The following is a 20,654-nucleotide window of genomic DNA, read 5'->3' as shown; positions in this document are numbered from 1 at the left end:
TTTACCCGAGAATGAGAAATTGTGTTTGTGTGTGAGCACATTTCAGGGGGGTGGGGTGGGAGAGAAAGGTAGAGGAGACTCAGAGGGAGTGTAGGAATGAGAGGGCAACTTAATAAAGAGCTGAAAACATCTAGGAACGTGTTCAAGGGAGAATTTTGAAAATTAAAATCATTCTAATAAAACTCGAGCATAAAAAATGCTGCCAGAAGTTCTTATAGAAACTAACAAATTTACTAGCAATACCATCTATAAGAACAAATCCCTTAACCATTTGAAAGACTTAATTTCTCAGTCATTTGAGGACTGTTTTTATATGTTGGTTCTTTTAAAGATCATCTTAATTTTTAAAAAACCACTCGATTTGCATTGTGCTTTTAAGTTCTTTTTTTTTTTTCTAATTTTTTTTTTTAATTTTTTCAATTTTAATTAAAAAAAATTATACATGAACTCCCCATACCATCCCTCTAAATACTCTAGCAAATGTCTCATTTTATTTTCTTACATTATGCTACCAGAGAGCCATGTTCAATAGGCATTATTATACCCATTACACAGATGAGGAAAAATAGGGATTAAATAATTAGTTTAAGGTCTCAGAGTAAGAAAGCCATAAGAAAGATTCTGATTTGAGGCCTCACCATTTTTTTCTTTCTTGCTTTCATTTATTTTTTTAAGACCACGGGGGCTTCCCTGGTGGCTCAGCGGTAAAGAAATCTGCCTGCCAATGCAGGAGCCACGGGTTCAATTCCTGGGTTGGGAAGATCCCCTGGTGAAGGAACTGGCAATCCACTCTAGTATTCTTGCCTGGGAAATCCCATGGATAGAGAAACCTGGTGGGCTATATAGTCCACGGGGTCGCAAACAGTCGGACACAACTTAGCGACTAAATAACAACAAATATACATTAAAACATAATTTTTTAATTTTTTAAATTCTATTTACTTTTTCTTGATCACTAAAACAATACATTTGCTCTTTAAAAATATATTTTGCCAAGTAAACTTAGACATTTCCCCCACTCATCAATTTGGAGAATGTTTAGGCCTAAGATAGTCTAGAATATTAGATTAGATGCCCAAACCCTATCCCTTTTTTTATTATCTTGTATGATAAAAATTATTTTAAATATCCTTACAATGTAAATGTTTTCTGTTCTGATATTGAAATTATGACAACATATTGATTAAGCTAATTATGATACAGAGCATAAATATGAGCTAATAAATAAATGTCACCCATACCACAGTTCCAGGCATACTCTGATGTTGCTGCAGTTTGAAAAATTTACTTATGAAGTCTTGTTCTGCCAGACACAGGGGCTCCAGTTCACTCAGTACCTGTTCAAAGATCTGAAGAAAACCAAAATGATCCTACAAAGAACTGAACAAAATGCTTAAAATAACATTCCCCATTTACTTTTCTCCAGCAACCAGGGAAGCTTTATCTATAATCTTAATGGAATCCCCCAAACAAATACTTCCAAGATTGACAGGACAATGCAGTATTAATGAGGCATAACAGGGTCAGAACATACCTAAAACAAAACTGACAACAATTATTCACTTGGAATCTGAAAAGAGGAACATAGAGATAAAACTATTTATAAACAATTTAGCTTCATAAAAGTTGTTTCCTCTTTGTAGTCACTCAAATAACCGGATTGACAATGCAAGCTCTTTATGATTTATAACAAATTTTAATAAAGCTGTTATGTCATTTAATTGATGAATCACATTTCAGTTGCCATTTGACCAGTATTTTTTTTTTTTTTAGATTCAGAAATGCAAAGTAAGACATGGATAATTAAAAGAGTCAATATAGCCCAAATCTTTGAACACAATGAAAGCAATAACAAACTGGTGCTAGAAAACTGACAGTAATGTTTAAGAAACATGTGTTATTTTATTTTACCTTATCAAATTTGGTTCTGTCTGCAACATCGAGATCAGAGGCTGACATGTTTCCCATATCCAACAAGGAAGATGACTGCGATCTGCGATTCCCTGAACTCTGAACACTGAGTTTATTTAGACTAGAAGTAGATCCAGTTAATTTCCCGGAACTTCCATGAAGACCTAAGAAATGATAAAACTTTAAAAGTTGTGACCTTCATGAATAAAAGATCCATGGCATAAATCAGGGCTCTCTTCTACTGTCCTGGTCTTCCAGGGCTCATATTAGTTAGGGCACAACTCTACCATATGAAAAGGATGTAGAGTGTCTTTCTCTTTCATTAAGATTTGTGTTCTACTTCTGAGCATATGTAAAGATAGGTGAAATCATACAGAATCACAGAATAAGACTGAAAGGGATCTTAAAGATCACACTGTACCCTGCCCAGTCTCATTACAGTTGCCTGATGATTTTTCTAAAGTAGATGAGGATTTCTTTTCCACTCAGAAGATATGACTATGGATGAAAGTCACTGATCCCCTAGAATACTAGCTAACATGATGATTGTATTTCTAGAAAAAAACTGCCATATTCCAATGTTATTTGCCTCTACATTAAATCAACATATTAGGCTGAACCATATGAAACTACCAACACTCAATTATTTTTGCCCTACTAAAAATGTCAATTACACATGACTCAATACATTCCTGAACTCAGACACTCTTGTTTTTTCAGCAAGTGAACTGATTAAAGTTCTTTTAAAAACTAAACAAAATGAAAAGAAAAAAAAACAAACCCTGAATATTTGTTGTATTTAAAATACAACTAAAATATAACACATACGGTATTAACTATATTAATAAGGGACATCTGATTTTAGGTATAAACACAGGTATCCATAATAGCCATGAGGAAAAATGAGAACAATATGTCTGGACAATATCCTACATACATCAAATAATTAAAGGATTTTATTTTTACAAGCAAATGTGATATTTTTATTCAGAATTAAATTTAAACAGTAAAACATTTTTATTCTTCTTGACTATTTCTCAGCTAACCTGTATTATTTGCTAATGGTCAGAAGGGACAAATAATAAAATAAGTGATAAAAAATATGATATATAGTTAGAGACAAACTTTGGCTTCATTATGCAAAATCTGACCACACATACAAGAAATTTTATAGTTTCTAAACACAGCCTGAAAACAAAAGTATAATGGTTAAGACTTTATATAAATTTCTGACTACCCACCATACATGTTTAACCATATTACATATTTCTTGGATATAGTCATACCACTTCCTTTCTGTTGGTTTTCTTTCATCAATACCTGGCAACCCAGAGCAATCAATATTTCTGGTGTAACTTTTTTCAAGATAAGTAACTAATTTCTAGACATTAAACAAACATGCATTGAGAATACCTACTAATACACTAAGCATACTCACTCTCTGTTTCCTGTTTGACAGCACTTTCTTTTCGAGGCAGTGTAGCTGTGATGGATTAGGTTGCAAGCATCAAAGACAAAGACAAGTTAATAAACTGCAATTTGCACAAACCATGCACAAGAGGAAGTTAAAGCTCTAGTTTAAAAGACACATGCAAAGAACCATGAGCATCAAGTAACGAGAGATGCAACGTATGTTTAGTTGGTCAGCTACTGCTTGAGAAATTACATGAGAGAAAAGACTTTACTAGTCTTTTAATGTACTATTTTATGCAAATATTCAGGTAAAAATATCTACATTTGTAAACCTCCCCCACACTTTTAAATGATGTTTTTAAGTCTCCTAAGCTGATGTACTTAAATTTAAAGACTATACTTGCAAGTTCTGATTTCTGAAGAAAACAGAGTTCAAGTAAATAATTTAATACAGTGAAAATTTAGTAGAATGAAGTTGCACATTTAAACATTAAATGCATTAACAATCCTGTATTCACTGAAAGCTCTTGGAAGGAATCTCCACTGTACTAAATAATTTTATACTCCCTCTGATAAAAAAATTATGAGTGGGGTTTTAAAACCATTTTAGAATAATAAGCTAAACTATTTAGTAACTTAACTGGCTCTGTGAACACAGAATAAAACATATGTATCAAAATACTAATTATTGGGAGATGGGTAGGTAGAAGGGTAAAGCTGAGAGAACAGGTCTAATGTGGGAACTGGAGCTCTTTCAGAGTCATCTGGTATTTCCTTTATCTAAAACCTCTCTTTAGTATTTGTTAGATCAATTGTAGAGATCGTCTTGTGAAACATTCTAAACCCAAATGAGAAGCTAATTTGAAAGGCAAAGAAAGAAATTACAGAATAAAACAGAAAATTAATGAATATAACTCTAGAAATATTTAAGAAATAGAAAACAATGTGTCAACTCCTGCCAAACAGGGATAGTGATAGCTGCTATCGCTAGGCAAAAGCTCGAGTATAAACTACTAATTTGCCACAGCAAAAAACATGTAAATCTTCCCAGCCTTGTCTGCCTGAAGTTTAAAGGAATATGAAATGATAAGGCTGGACATTACAGCGACCAGTAGGGAGGGATGCGCTGGAGCCACTAGCTGGTCAATCTGAACAGTACCTTCTGGTGGCCTTAAGGTGTCACTCTACTAAGCTCACCAGTTTCAGAGCAAAGCCTAATGCATATATTTTTCTTTTTTAAAGTAGTTAATAACTACTACTAGCGCCCTATTTGGACTCATAAAAAAGTCTGTATTATTTATCAGCAAGAAGTAACAATATTCCGATAAATTTTAAATATCCTTAAACAATTTCTGCTAGAGTATAAGCATCAAGAGGGTAGGGTCTTTGCTTATGCTGCATTCTCAGTACCGAGCAGTGCTTATCATATAATGCTATGCTATGCTAAGTCACTTCAGTTGTGTCCGACTCTGTGTGACCCCATAGACAGCAGCCCACCAGGCTCCCCCGTCCCTGGGATTCTCCAGGCAAGAACACTGGAGTGGGTTGCCATTTTCCTCTCCAATGCATGAAAGTGAAAAGTGAAAGTGAAGTCGCTCAGTCGTGTCCGACTCCTAGCGATCCCATGGACTGCAGCCTACCAGGCTCCTCCATCCATGGGATTTTCCAGGCAAGAATACTGGAGTGGGGTGCCATTGCCTTCTCCGGCTTATCATATAATAGGTAATTAATAAATATTTACTGAATGAATCTTCCAGTCAGGACTGAATTTAGTCTTGTGTTCAAGACTCTCTTTGGAATCAACAAGATTTCTTAATTTAGTGGAGAAACACTGAAAAAAAAAGTTTCTGGCATATCATTTTTTAAGTTTTGGGTTAATAAAGATAAGGAAGTTATTATGTAAATGGGCTCAACTAACACATGTGTGTCTTATCTTAGTAGTAGAAAGAAAAAAATGAGCGATTTAAAAAATTATTACTAAATATCCTTTGCCTGTCTTTTCATTAAGTACATCTGAGGAGCACAAAAGAAAAAACACCAAAGTATCAATCTTGGGGGGACAATCCCACACCTCTGAAGATATCAGGGTAAACCTTCAGATCTAAAAAAGGCAAAGACTTTATAAAAACCTTACCACAAAGAAAAAGTAGTTTACTGGCATTTTAACATTATTTTAAATTATCTGAACTAAGTAAATGTTAAAGACTTGAGTAAAGAATGGTTCAAAAAGAGAGAATTCCCCTAAATCTCTACGATTATATTTTGTCTACACAATTTCCTTTTGTAAAACACATTCAATCTGACTTTCTATTCTTATTAGTATCTACGACGCAGCATTTTCAGAGCAAGGAAAAAACAAAACAAATTTAAATTTTATTCATAATTACTTAATTTTGATCCACTGAAAAGTTATCTTCCCCAAATTTTAGGTTTCTCTTTTAATTGTAATTACTATTAAGAACTGATTTAAACATAATTTGAATCCTTGAAAAGGTATCTTTAAAAAGTTTACATTCTACCTATTTAGAACTTCTGAAGTCATTTGTATTTACTTGAAATTTATTTTTAAATGTTGACCAACAAGTTACATTTTCAAAGACGAACAAAATAGTTTTTATCCTCTGAATTCTGTTTATTATTTAGTTTTTCTTTTCTTGTAACTGATAACATCAAAGTAATAGAAACTGTAATTTTTTGGTTACTCTCCTATTCCTTATTGCTTAATAGATACATATAAGAGATGTAATTTTAACCCTGTTTTAAAAGTATCTTCTAAACTTGTCTTAGGTTAATTAAAATTTTTTTAACAAGATAATTTAAGAACTTCAAGGGATAAGGAAAAAAATCAAGGTTTTAGGTTAATGCAATGATACCATTAAGATACTATTGTACTTGATTTAAATTATATTTCAATTATGTCATTTATCTCAATGAGAATCTTAGGCTTGATAAATTAATATTATGATAGTGGCATTAATAACCTCCCAAGGAGGTAGTTTTAGAAAGATTTCCCTTTTATTGCAGTAACAAGTGATGACAAATATACTAAATGAAAACATTAAACACGTAACTGTATTAATATGTTGTTTACTAAAAAGAAAAATTGATTTAACATATCCATGGTGAAACATTAACAAGGATATAAACACACTGTTTAAGAACAATTAACCTTTAGGATGAGTTAGCATTTCTGTTTCCAAAAGCCTATTGTCCCAATATTTTTATCAGTATCTTTACCAAAGTATAATACACAGATTCAAACCATTTAAAAAATCTGAACTAGTATCACCAATATATTAGTGTTGTATTAAAAAAAAAACCACAAACCAGTGAATCACAAAATAATTACCCACTACTAAAGATAGTCTTCTTTGTCCTAAAGAAAAGAATGGAAAGGTGAACTATCAATTTCAATCAGGGCACAGGCTCCTTTCAACAAGCAAATGCTAAACTCATGGTTCTAAAGGGGAACTATGCAGACACAGAGGACACACTGTAGCCCTTTAAGGCCAGGTTTTGACTCCAATAGGCACAGAACTCCATCCAAAAAGAAGTCCAGAGATGGGTACATGCAAGAGCAGAATGTGGCCTCGGCAAATCATTTCCTTGCAACTTGATACTTTCACTGGTTATCCTTTTAAATCAAGTTTTTTGTTTATTTAACATATTTAGAAGCAACAAAAAAACTTCTTGTTTCAAAAATAACTCTTCAGAAAAATAAAGTATAATTACAGGAGAAACTTTGGTGACATTTGTATAGCCCCTTCACAGGGGAGAAAACACTTAGAAACTTTCTTTTTGATTCAAAATAGCCAGTGAGAAGTAAGAAGCTAGGAATCACTTTCACCTCCTTGTGGAGTGCAATGACTTAAGAGATCACAGACTTGCCTCCAACTGTTATAAAAGGTCTTTTAGGAAATCAGAAGCTGAACTTTCAACATATGTCTCTTAATCTAGTACTTTCTCTACCAGACTGCACTTCATTTTCTGGCCAACTGCTTCTTCTGTGACTATATACAGTTGTCCCTGGTATCTGTGCAGGGTTGGTTCCAGCACCTGTCGTGGATATCAAGATCCATGGACGCTCAAGTCCCATAGGTGGTCCTCCACATTTACGGGTTCCGCATCTGCGGATATGAGGTGCACTGTACTTTTATGAGACATGGCATGTATTTACAATTGCTGTCAAATTCACATACTGCAGAATTTTAATCAGTAAAAGTAACTATTTAGAGACATACTTTTTCCATGAAAAACATATAAACCAATGCATTAGATTTATTCTTTTACTAATTCTATTGTATCTCCTTCCATCTTGTCTAAAAAGTCTTAAAATTATTTGTCACAAATAAAGCAATTTTTAATAGAATAGAAAACAAACAAGGGGACTGAGATGCCTAAGCTTACCAAACTTCTTGCTTTCTTTAGTTGTGCCAGTCATCTTGATCTTTGCAACTTCAAAGAAATCTTTAATTTCTCTCTCATAGAGTCGTGATAAATAATCCATGTAATTCTTAAAAGTGAAAACAACACATACTCATTAATAAAACAAATATGATAATTTCCATTTCTCAATCCCCCCATATCCTTTGTGCTTAATTTGAATTTGTGGTCTTAAAATATTTGATGCATTTCAGAGGACATAAGAAGGCTATTTTCCATCTTTTAAAAAACTGAACTGGCATCATAATATTAACAATTTATAAAAATATGAAGTTGAATAATCAAACTCACATTTTCACTTTTATACATTCAGTTCAGTTCAATTGCTCAGTCATGTCCAACTCTTTGCAACCCCATGGACTGCAGCACGCCAGGCTTCCCTGTCCATCACCAACTCCCAAAGCCTGCTCAAATTCATGTCCATTGAGTTGGTGAGGCCATCCAACCATCTCATCTTCCGTTGTCCCCTTCTCCTCCCACCTTCAATCTTTCCCAGCATCAGGGTCTTTTCCAGTGAGTCACTTCTTCGCATCAGGTGGCCAAAATATTGGGAGTTTCAGTTTTAGCATCAGTCCTTCTGATGAATATTCAGGACTGATTTCCTTTAGGATTGACTAGTTGGATCTACTTGCTGTCCAAGGGACTCTCAAGAGTCTTCTCCAACACCACACTTCAAAAGCATCAATTCTTTGGTGATCAGCTTTCTTTATAGTCCAATTCTCACATCTGTACACGACTATTGGAAAAACCATAGCTTTGACTAGATGGACCTTTGTTGGCAAAGTAATGTCTCAGTTTTTTAATAGGCTGTCTAGGTTGGTCATAGCTTTTCTCTCAAGGAGCAAGCCTCTTTTAATTTCATGGCTGCAGTCACCATCTGGAGTGATTTTAGAGCCCCCCAAAAATAAAGTCTCTCACTGTTTCCACTGTCTCCCCATCTATTTGCCATGAAGTGATGGGACTGGATGCCACGATCTTAGTTTTCTGAATATTGAGTTTTAAGCCAAATTTTTCACTCTCTTCTTTCACGTTCATCAAGAGGCTCTTTAGTTTTTCTTTGCTTTCTGCCATAAGGATGGTGTCATCTGCATATCTGAGGTTATTGATATTTCTCCCAGCAATCCTGATTCCAGCTTGTGTTTCATCCAGCCCGGCATTTTACATGATGTACTCTGCATATAAGTTAAATAAGCTGGGTGACAATATACAACCTTGACATACTCCTTTCCTGATTTGGAACCAGTCTGTCGTTCCATGTCCAGTTCTAACTGTTGCTTCTTGACCTGCATACAGATTTCTCAGGAGGCAAATAAGGTGGTCTGCTATTCCTATCTCTTGAAGAATTTTCCACAGTTTGTGGTGAGCCACACAGTCAAAGGCTTTGGCGTAGTCAATAAAGCAGCATTAGATGTTTTTCTGAACTCTCTTGTTTTTTCAATGATCCAATGGTAATTTACACATTACCTTTCATGTATTTTAAATATAGCTGCATTCATACTATATAGGGTATTTGGGTCAGCACAATCAGGCTTTTCCAGTGTCATACACTAATGACTGCACAGTATTACGCTCTGTTGATGTTCTCAATTTAGTAAACCATCCTCCTAATACAGACTACTTAAGTGGTTTCGATGTTTTGCTGTGATGGACAATGTTACAATAAGCTTTTCATCTCTAATGAACTGCTTCCTTGGAATAATTTCCTAAGGGTAAAATTACAGTGCCAAAGAGTAAGGGATCTTTTAACTCTTCCTCCATGTTGCCATGCTGTTTTAAAAATTATTATACCAACAGACAGTATCAATGACATTGAAGCAGTACACTGAGTTTTACCATACCTTGCCAGCATGGGGTATTAAATTAACCCAAAATAGGTTACTTTCATAAGAATTTAATTACTACATCTTACAGTTTTCATAATCAAATAATTTATTTTTAAAAAACAAAATTTATTCTAGTTCAAATGAAAACATCTATTATTTAATAGGCAAACTCATTCCCTCATCATATATGCTTACTGTCATACAAAAATATTTTATACCCTTACAAAAGATTCAACAGTGGGAGACCATGTATTTTTCCAAATCCTATGTTAAATGCCTTATGTAGAGTTTCACTAAATTTAAATAAATCCACAGCAGAAAAACTTCTATGCCTAGTTATTCTTTTAAATTTATCACGGAATCTACACTTCAATTTCAAACACATCCAGTTTTAGAACAGTTTACTTTGCTTTAAACATCAGATGTAACTTTCAAAGGTATATCATTTAAATTATCTGTATACTGATTCATAGTTCATTATTGATTTTTTAAGATATTTTATAAATATATAAATATATATTAGATATTAGATATATTTAGATATTTTATAGATAGATATGTCCTTATAAAAAATTTTTGGATGAAACATAATATAAAGCCTGCTTATTCCAATTTGTATGCCACATACATTTCCCACAGATTCTCCGTAAGTAAAGTTAAATAGGAAATTTTTTCCTGTGTTCTTTGTGTGTAACTTCAAAAGCAAATCTAAAGTTAAACAGACCCTAAAATTATTCCTATTTCACTTTTTCTGCATCTCATTCTTTGAATTTTAAATTCTCACAAAAACACTGATCACTGGAAATCAATGTAAATGACTGATCAACCTATAATTCATAAAATCATTAGATTTCTACTCAACTCACTCAATATAACAGACTGCATTCCAATACCTAAATTAAGTGCACACTACTACCCAAGCAATTAAACAGTCTCAAAACAGCTATTTTGCTATTTTGAAAACAGTGATTTGAGCAGACTACCAAAAATCACCTTCTTTTTCAATACAATTCAAATGACTGAATACCTTCCCCCAGGTTCTCAACAGAACTCAGGGGTGGGAAAGGCCACAGACAGGTGTGACTCTCAGTTCATTCATTTACTAAATTCAGAAAGATGTTTCTCACTGTACGTATTTTTCTTAGCACCCTGTATACAGCACCTAACTTAAAATCCAACTATCTTGAGTTTAAGTACTGTTATCTCAGGCGGTATTTCCAACTTTATTTTGTGCTCACTGTAAAGTCTTATGGATAACACCATGTTTCATTTTCTATATTTACAAATATAGGACTGAGGCTGAGAGACGATGTCTGAGCAGTCTTCAAGACTGTTGGCCGCAGGGGACTATTAGGAGAGGAAAGATCGTTCCTACCTAAACATGGATGGACCTGATCAACCGCTCTACATGCATAATCAGAGCCCCAGCTAGGGAGAAGGGATTCTGGGCAGCCAAGCTCATTACATGTCCAATGCACCTGTATTTTCCTTAGGCTCTAATTACATATACCCCAGATCAGGGGTTTGCTTAGATTCAGCCATAAGTAGAGTTGGGGCAGAGCCTAGTTATTCTTATCCCTAAAGAAATGAAGACAAGCTTTTCCTGGTCCTGCCAAAAAGTGTGAGCTGGGTACAACTAACCAAGTACAAAGGTGAGTGTAAGTCACTTCAACTGGGTTCAACTCTCTGCAACCCTATGGACTATATAGCTCACCAGGCTCACCTGTCCATGGAATTCTCCGGGCAAGAATATTGGAGTGGGTTGCCATTTCCTTCTCAAGGGGACCGTCCCGAACCAGGGACTGAACCTGGGTCTCCTATGTCTCCTGTGCGGGCAGGTGAGTTATTTACCACTAGCACACTACCTGGGAAGTATGACGTATAAACAGTATCTGGATTTAATTACTATTTCTTACCAAAGAAACACTGATTTGTCAGGTTCCTTTTTTCATTCCTTTCTTTCCATTTCCTTTCATTCCTTTCTTTGTCATATTAATAAAATTCCTATTTTTGAAAACACTTGAGCAACCAAATTAGAGTATCAGGCATAAAACTGCATGGTCTGTCACAAGTTCAAACACAAGATAAAGTAAGATTCCTTGGAAATAAGATAATTTCATTTAAAAAAGCACATCAATATTGTCAATTTAAAATATACTGTGAGCAGAGAATGATTCCATAATTCAGTGCTAGATTGGCTACTGTCTTGCTTCTTCACTTTATATTACATTCATGAATGATACATATATATATAAAGATAGGGCAATAATATTCACTGAGAACACAATCAGGCAAAAAGCTTATTGATTATTTTACTCATTTGAATATTCACTAGGGGACAAAGCGCTTGTTGGCACAAAACTCTTAAGATGTAACAATATTTAATTATTCAAAATACAGTATTAATCCTTAAAACTTCAGAAGGCAAAGATTCCAGTCACACAAATATTATTCTGTAAGCTATCTCCAAATCAGAATTCTGCTGACTCAAAACAAATCAGAATACAACACAACAGTAGAGTACTGAACCCATGGGTTCCTGCTACAATGGCCATTTATATAAATGAGTGAGATCATGTCATTCTGCTACTCAAAGCCCATCAACACCCTCCCCCGCCTCATCTCTCTGAAAGTAAAAACCAAATTCTTAACAATGGTGCACAGTGCCTTCCAGATCTGCCCGGCCCACCTCACCTCTCACGCCTGCCCTTCTAATCCTGAACTTGGCTCACTGTGCTCCCTCCACAACGGCCTCCTGGTTGCTCCTCCAGTGCTCCAGGTTGCTCTTGCCTTGGGGCACTTGTGCTGTGCTGGGAAAGCTTTCCTCGGAAATTTCCACTGCTCACCCCTGCTTACCTTTAAAATGTGTCCTCAAATGTTGCCTTCTCTGACCATCCTTTTTGAAACTGCAACCTTTCTGATGTCCCAGCATTCCCTGCTTTATTTTCTCTAGAGCTCTCAGCAGTACCTTCCAGCAGACTACAAAACTGACTTTTGTGTTGGCCCTTCTCCACTAGAATACGTACTCTCAACAGTCAAGCGTTCGCCTGTTTTCTTCAGTGCTGTTATCTTTAGCGCATACAACAGTGTTAGCGCACAATAGATGCTCAATTCATTTGCTAAGTGAATGTATGAATGACTCTTCTCTTGTCCAACTGCAGACATCTGTGTGTACGTGTGTGCTCAGTCACTCAGTCATGTCCAACTCTTTGTGACCCAGTGGACTGTGGCCACCAGGCTCCTCCGTCCATGGGATTCTCCAGGCAAGAATACTGGAGTCGGTTGCCATTTCCTTCTCCAGGGGATCTTTCCAACCCAGGGATCAAACCTGCATCTCCTACATTGACAGGTGGATTTTTTTTAATCATTGTGCCACCTGGGAAGCCCAAGTGGTATTTATCACTGTTCTAACCTCTACGTCTCACAAGTCTGGCACCATCCTGTCCCTTGTTTTTGGATTCTCTCTTGTGATTTATAATCTCTATTCCTATTATCATCTTCCTCATTCAAGATTTCATTTCAGTTTATTATTATATTAGGTTCTTAATTAGTTTCCCCTATCAAGTCTTTTCCTATGTGTGAAGAATGCTGTTAGGACTCACAGCTCAGATTTTTTAACCTAACTTCTCATTCTTCTAGAATATGGAATTTCAGCTTCAGTCAGCCTGGCCTTCTTAAAGTCCTGGGAAAAGGGTCAAATCCAATGTTTTCTATGAAGTTTTCTCCTGTGGCTTCAGGTCATGAATTTCCTTTCTCTAAACTGCCATACATTTAAACTCATTTCCAGTTTAGCACTTAACTATGGCCAGCTGTTTTAAGTATAATTGTTCTTCCCTGGCAGACCTGATGCTCTCTGGAAGTAGGAGCATATGTGGGAGCCACTTCTTATTCTTACATATGGATTACAGTGAGTACAAAAGAGGCACACAGTGAAAATCTGGTGACTGACAAAGAGATGTACCATAATATGATAATCCAATTTTTCCAGCTAGTGTGTTCCACAGTCAGGAACAGAAATACCTATGTTTCTATGTGCCTGGAACAGTGGAGTGTTTGTTTAATAAAGAGGCATACTGCATGTGCTTAAAAGAATAGATTACAGATTCTTAGAAAGCAAATGCCTCACTGAAAATATCTTCATACTCTCTAGTTTTTATATTGCACATAAAGAAACTCAGGAAATAATTATTTAAACTGAATGATGCTTCAAGCTGCAGTATGGCCTAATACTATATTGAAGTTCAAAATATAGCTATTCTCCATTCAAGTAAATAAAATAAATGTTCTCCCTAGCTAATGAGCGCTCAGAAATTCAACTACTTGCTGCTTGTCTAAGAATATACAACAGTGTTTCATGTCACTTGCGGAACTGAACACATGACCTCTCGATTCTAAAAGATAATGCTCTATACTCAGTGAGTAACTGACGTCAAATCCATACCTTTGTTAGTCCCTCATATTTTCGATAATCGGTACTCTTTAGCCACTCCATCAGCTTGGCATATCGCAGTAAGTCTCTATGAAATGGATGATGATTAGGTAAAGTCAGTTCAACAGAGTGCTGAGCAAGAGTTGAACTCTGATCATGACCCTAGAGTGAATAAATAAGTACATAAATATCACTGACAGTATAAAGAAACATTGTTGTAACTAAACATCCTTAATAATGATCAAGCATGGCCAAGCAAAAACAACATAGAAATATAAGAACTGAGTACTTACTTGTCTTTATCATGTGTGTATACAAACTGAACACCACCACCATAAAACAGTCATAAACACACAAGGATGACTCTCTGATAAATCGACTCATTTTATCTTTTAAAGTAGCTGAGAATGAATGTTTTAATTAAGTTTACCTCTCCCCTATCATTTTACAATTTACTAAGCAAATAAATATCATGATATAAACTGTTACTAAGAAACACACACCAAACAGGGGAAGTCATTCAGAACAAATTGTCTACATCTATGATATTTTCATTAGAGTCTACAATATTTAAAACAGCAGATGAAAATACACAGGATACAGAATTTCAGAACTAGGAAGGACTATAGATGACTGTTTCCTGGGCCTTCCAGGATAGCGCTTGGTGCTCAGTTGCTGGGTCATGTCCTATTCTTTGAGAACCCTATAGACTGTAAGCCTGCCAGGCTCCTCTGTCCATGGGATTTCCCAGCAAGAATACTGGTGTAGGCTGCCATTTCTTCCTCCAGGGGATCTTCCCCACCCAGGGACTGAACCTATGTCTTCTGCACTGCAGGTGGACTCTTTACCACTGAGCCACCTGGGAAGCCCTTTCCAGGATAATCCCTAATATTAATGTAATTTTAATTTTTCCATTAATTTGCTAAACAAGCAACTATATAATTTTGTTTTTAATCCTTGACATGACTTATATAAATTAGTAAGTTTTCAAACAGCCTGAGACAGACAATGCATCCTGACTTTGTTTTAGAGTATATGGATCCAGTAGATCAGTTTATCCAATAGAACAAACTGAAATTCAAAGAGTTAAGTGATTTACACAGGTCACACAGGAGGAAGGCTAGAATCTGAACCTTAGTCACGTGAGTCTCACTTGTTTTCTTTTAAAAACATGCCAAACAAAATAATTTTAACCAGACTCAAAAATTGCTGAAGGTCAATACAAACATTACATTTCAGAAATGTTTGCCACATCAGGATGACTGAGATTCCACTGAATCACAGATATTAGATACTGTACACAGATAGAGATTAGTTTTAAGTCTGCTAATGTCTCCAAATTGTGTCTTAACTAAGTTACACTGACTAAAAGGAAGGAGTATTTGACAAACTTATTATTGCTGATAAATGTTTTTCAAATATTCTGCCCTTATTAATAATAATATTAGATATATTTCCATTATCCCACTCTTCCTCATTAATTTTTTCAATGATTCAAGACTCAAAATCATGGTTTATGTTCTTCAATAGTTGTTTACTCAGGTCACTGCATGTTAAGTTATATTATTTAATGTCAGGAAAGCTCTTCAATTAAAAACCTTCACCTCTTCTGCAAAATGGAAGAATCAACATTTATAAAGAATTTTACAGTTTAACAAAGCTCTTTTACATATATTATTATTCGAAGCTTTCTACTTCAAGTAGCATTTTCAGATCACCATCATCTGAAAATTCACTGATATAAAGAACATCATTACCTTCAGACTATTAAGATATATTAAATAGTGTTAACAGAAAGATTTTAGAGAAACTGGTTCCAAAATATATATAGGAAGAAGGAAAATCAAATACATAAATTGCTTAATTCAATCAATAATATAGATAACTATCATATCTAGAACTCAGTTGTGCTAAGAATTTGACTCTTTATATACTTTAAAAATTAAGACATTGTTTAAAATTTCTTATTATAGATAAATAAATTAGTAACGATAACTGAAAACCTTTTGAAAAGGACTGGCCATTCTAGATGCCATTAAGAACACTGTGATTCATGAGAAGAGGTCAAAATATGAACATTAACAGGAGTTTTGGAAGAAGCTGATTCCAACCCTCATGAATGACTTTGAGGTTTAAGACTTCAGTACAGGAAGTAACTATAGATGTGGTAGAAAGCAGGAGAACCAGTGGAGTTCTCTAATTGGAGACTCCAATTAGAAGTGGAGTTTAAAGATGTGACTGAACTGTTATAATCTCATTTAACAGATTTTTTAATGGATGAGAAGTAGCTTCTTATGGATGAACAAAGAAACTGGTCTCTTGAAACAGAATCTACTCCTGGTGAAGATGCTGTGAAGGCTACTGAAATGACAACAAAGGATTTAGTCTATAATTAATATATAAAGTTAGTTGATAAAGCAAGTGGCAGGATTTGAGAAGACTGACGCCAATTCTGAAAGAAGTTCTACTGTGGGTAAAATGCTATCAAACAGCATTGCATACTACAGAGAAACTGTCTGAGAAAGGAAAAGTTGATCATTACAGCAAACTTCACTGTTGCCTTATTTTTAAAAATTGCCATAGCCACCCCAATCTTCAGTAATTACTCCCTTGGTCCCCCAGCACCATCAACATTGAGGAAAGACCCTACACCAGCAAAAAGATTATGACTCAGATGGTAGGCTCAGATGGTGGTTAGCAATTTTTAGTATTTTTTAAATAAGTGTGTACATTCTTTTGTTAGACATAATGATATTGCACACAACAGGCTACAATACTGTGTAAACATAACTCTTGTACACACTGGGAAACCAACAAATTTTGGTGACTTGCTTTACTGACATATTCACTTTACTGTGGTGTCTCCAAGGTATCCCGTACACACTGCTGTAGAGTTTTAAGTACCTTCCTTTTAACACATCCACACAAGCATCTTGAGGGTAGGAGCCATTTCTTATTCTTACATATAGAGGATAGCGAGTACTGTCACACAATGTGCCACACAAGTCAGACACACAATCAGAATTTGATGACAGACAAAGACATGTGACACAATGAGGTAATCAAATCTTCCCAGACAGTGTGCCCCACAACCAGGAATAGAAATACCCCTGTTTCCCAACTCTTTGCTAGGTGACACAAAGTATTAAATTTAACACAAAGAAAATCTCTTTTCTGTACTTGGGACATCATCTTTCATCTTCTTCAGCACATTCCAGGTTGTTGCAACATTCTGGTTTTTAACATGCATTACTCACGTGTAACAATGCATATTAGATTTTCAGAACTAGGAAGCATTCATTTTAAACAAAGCCATTAGTTTAGAAGGCCAGGAAGCAAAATCACAAATAATAGCATGTTATAATAATTAAGGGTGGAGAAAAGATTATCACCTGCTGACTGGTATTTTCAGTACCATCTACAAATGTGGATTACACCCCTGCCAACAGGATTATTTTTAAAAACTAGGGAGTTGTGTAGAAATAGATATTATTGAAATAATAGTGTAAGAAAAATGTGCGTTAGTATTTCCTATGTGATTCCTAGGTTTCCTTTTTTCCTCATGCTTTTTAAGTCAAGTGGAATGTTAAGAGAGTCTTCCCGTTTCCCCCTTGCACGCTTAGTTAGCTGATCTTCCTTTATGCCCCCATGATACCACCATAACATATACCCTCCCTCAGTCTGTTTGTGTCCCTTCTCTAGACCGTGAGCAACTAGAGAAAGAATCAGCCTCTCATCTGTTCCAGTGAAATGTCTGGAATGCATCTTTAATCACTGGGCAAATGACTTCCAAATGAAGGAATGAGTGAGTGAATGAAAGAACGACAGAAAGAAAGGCAAGCAGAATGAGATTAAATGCCTTTTGGATCTAAATAAACTTTCTGTTATGGGACATTAAAAAAACTGCCACAAATATGGTTAACAGGTAGCTTAAATCAGTAAATTACAACTATAAAGATTCTGCTGCTATTAAGCTTAGTAAACTTTACAGGAAAAAAAAAAAGAATCAGAGAAGCTGGAGCCAAAGTTGATGTACTCACAGGCACCGAAAGAAAGTAGGACCTGTTATAGAGCTGAAGGAGGGCCTGAGTAAACTAGTCAGAGATAAAATAAACACAATTGTTTCAGAATACTACAAAGTGAAAACAAATAAGAACCTAGAATTTCAGACAGAATTTCTGATGAACAAAATTTCACTCAACTTTTTTTTTTTGCCCCAAATCCCTATTAAAGAGATGATAAATACACAAAATCTAATTTATTACACCTTATTTGATAAATATTGTCTAATTTATTATTTATTAAATAAAACACCTTCTATTCAAATCCCTCTAAGGTATACTTAATAGTAACATTTATAGCATTGCCACAACCTTAATTATAACACCCTTTCCACATAAAAATAGAGACAAAGGTTTTATATAAGATTAAATCAACTAGAATTTATAATTGAGTTAGTCATTTTTCTCATATGTGTAAGTACATGGAGCCAATGAAACACTTAAAACATGGAATCAAGTCCCTGTTCTCACTTGAAAATATTGAAAAATAAAACAGGTCAAACATTAAACATGTAACAAGTTTGGACTTATTTTTGTAAACAAGATTGTCTAAATGGGGTATATGTAATATGTAAGCATAATTATTTAAAACTTAGGGAATTTTAGCTAAAAGGAACTGTCTTCATAGGAGACCACTGAAGCCCCAAATACATCTATGAGCAAATACATATATATCTAAAAATATTAAAATCAAATAAATATATAAAGGAACATAATGTGCTCCCAATTAAATACATTAAATTTTTTTCTGTGACAATTTCATTTTAAGCTACAGGAACATGACAGTAATATAATAAAATAAAATTACCTGTTGAACAAAAACATTGTTGAGGTGACTGGCCAGTCTCCGGGCAAAATTCTCTCGCAAATCACTGAAACGCTGCTGCTGCTGTTCAACTGCCAGAAGCATGTCATGGCCTGAAATTGTAACAACTTATTTAATGGGTTAAAGAGCTCCTGGATGTCTAATGAGTACATTTATAACAGAAGCCATATTTCAGTTTTGAAGAACTCAAAGTTTTACTGGTTTATTCATGTGTTTATAAAAGAAAGGTAAGGGGGAAAACCAGTATAACTCAGCGATCCTCACACTGTGGTCTTGCCTCAGTATCACTTGGGAACGGTCAGAAACATAGATTCTAAGGCCTCAGACCAGACCTACTGATTCTGTGGTGGCACCTGGCAATTTGTGTTTAAAAAAAAATTTTTTTTTTAAATTTGTGATCACCCTCTAGGTGATCCTGCTGCAAGCTCAAGTTTAGGAACCACTGGTCTAGCAAAGCCTTATGGCATCTACCTTGTCCTAGGTCCTGTGAACAGCACTGAAGAAAAATCCTGGTGTTAACTTAGTCACTGATGGTCAACCAGAAGGTACTGAAACTAAAAAGTTCTTCGTGCCAATATAAATTATGTTTGATAGTAAGTGAAACTTGTTTCAATAGCTAACAATCTAACCCTAAACCACTTGCCTTGTGGACTTCTTGTCAACAGCTTTACACTAAGGCAGAAGCTTAGTTCCAGGTTCTTGGGCAGATTTTATGGTCATACCTGGTCGAAGAGCCACATTCATGCACTGCAGTAGGGCATCTGCGGCGTTGGTGCAGGCCTCAATGCCCCTGGAAGAAGAAAGATCTCCTTCCTGAAGTGCCTTTATATGACCTTTGGCCAGGTCCATGTGGTTCTGGAATGTAAATAAACACACCATTTGTCTGTTTACTCTTAGGAAGTTTACAGGTAAGATGCTACTCAATCCTATTACTGGGTCTTTGAAACTTCAGTATTCTTAAATCTTGCTCTCCTAAGGAAATTAGAAAATATTTACAAATGGGCTTTAGAGATCATTAGTTGTTTTTTTTTTTTTAATTGTTGTTAATAGTTTATAATCATGCTTACCACAAGGAACTCTATCTCAGATAGGAGTTTTACATTATTAGTGTTACTAAGATGAATTAGGTGGTTGCTTTCCGAGATTTGATCCATTTGTTCTTTTACACTTTGGAGCATTTCCTCATAACTGCTCAGTTTCAATTCAATCTGATCCACCTCCTTGAGAGCCTCATCCAGTAACTTCATTAAGATGTTGACTTGCTTTTCGGAGGCCATGATTGACTGGATGTTGGCCTACAAAGTTAAAAAGAGAAGTAATACTTTATATGCTTTAAATGAAATATCCATTAATCTCTTTGACAGCAGAGTGACTTAGCAGCAGCAGCAACAAAGGTTGACATACACACCTACACCTCTACTTTACTTTGCTACTTTGTGTTTGCATTCCACTTTTGTACACAGTATTTCAGGGAAGCACACTTTCCCCTATATGGAGGTTAGGGACCAGACCTCAATACTGCCTATTTAGGGTATGCCCCATGATGTATCATCAGTAATGGTGTACTCTCATTTCTGTAAACTAACTGGCATTAGGTTATACCATCTCTGACACTTCTTTCAGCTCTATCAACTATAAACATTTTCTATAATCTGCACTATTTATGTAAAACCCTAAACAAAAGCATGCTGCTGCTGCTGCTGCTGCTAAGTCGCTTCAGTCGTGTCCGACTCTGTGCGACCCCATAG

At 35.3% G+C, this 20,654-nt stretch overlaps 1 protein-coding gene across 12 annotated transcripts in view; it reads right to left on the bottom strand.

Moving 5' to 3' along the window:
* The window catches only part of EXOC1 (exocyst complex component 1), a 53,350-nt gene that overhangs the window by 13,216 nt on the left and 19,480 nt on the right, over positions 1-20,654 (bottom strand). For 4 of the 12 annotated variants that reach the window (XM_061420216.1, XM_061420218.1, XM_061420228.1 and 1 more), the window contains 9 exons: positions 19,974-20,201; positions 19,629-19,761; positions 18,889-18,998; positions 18,060-18,113; positions 14,032-14,181; positions 7,732-7,837; positions 3,350-3,394; positions 1,912-2,075; positions 1,242-1,349 (listed from right to left, as the gene is read on the bottom strand). In XM_061420216.1, the coding sequence (XP_061276200.1) occupies positions 1,242-1,349; positions 1,912-2,075; positions 3,350-3,394; positions 7,732-7,837; positions 14,032-14,181; positions 18,060-18,113; positions 18,889-18,998; positions 19,629-19,761; positions 19,974-20,201 (1,098 nt within the window). Of the gene's footprint in view, positions 1-1,241; positions 1,350-1,911; positions 2,076-3,349; positions 3,395-6,673; positions 6,701-7,731; positions 7,838-14,031; positions 14,182-18,059; positions 18,114-18,888; positions 18,999-19,628; positions 19,762-19,973; positions 20,202-20,654 lie in introns of all 12 variants that reach the window. The other 8 variants (XM_061420224.1, XM_061420221.1, XM_061420220.1 and 5 more) reach the window with 5 other exon arrangements.

This window comes from Bos javanicus, chromosome 6 (genome assembly GCF_032452875.1).
Source record: "Bos javanicus breed banteng chromosome 6, ARS-OSU_banteng_1.0, whole genome shotgun sequence".
NCBI lineage: Eukaryota > Metazoa > Chordata > Mammalia > Artiodactyla > Bovidae > Bos > Bos javanicus.
Note: the sequence above shows the minus strand (reverse complement) of the source record. Positions and strands in the feature narration are given on the sequence as shown.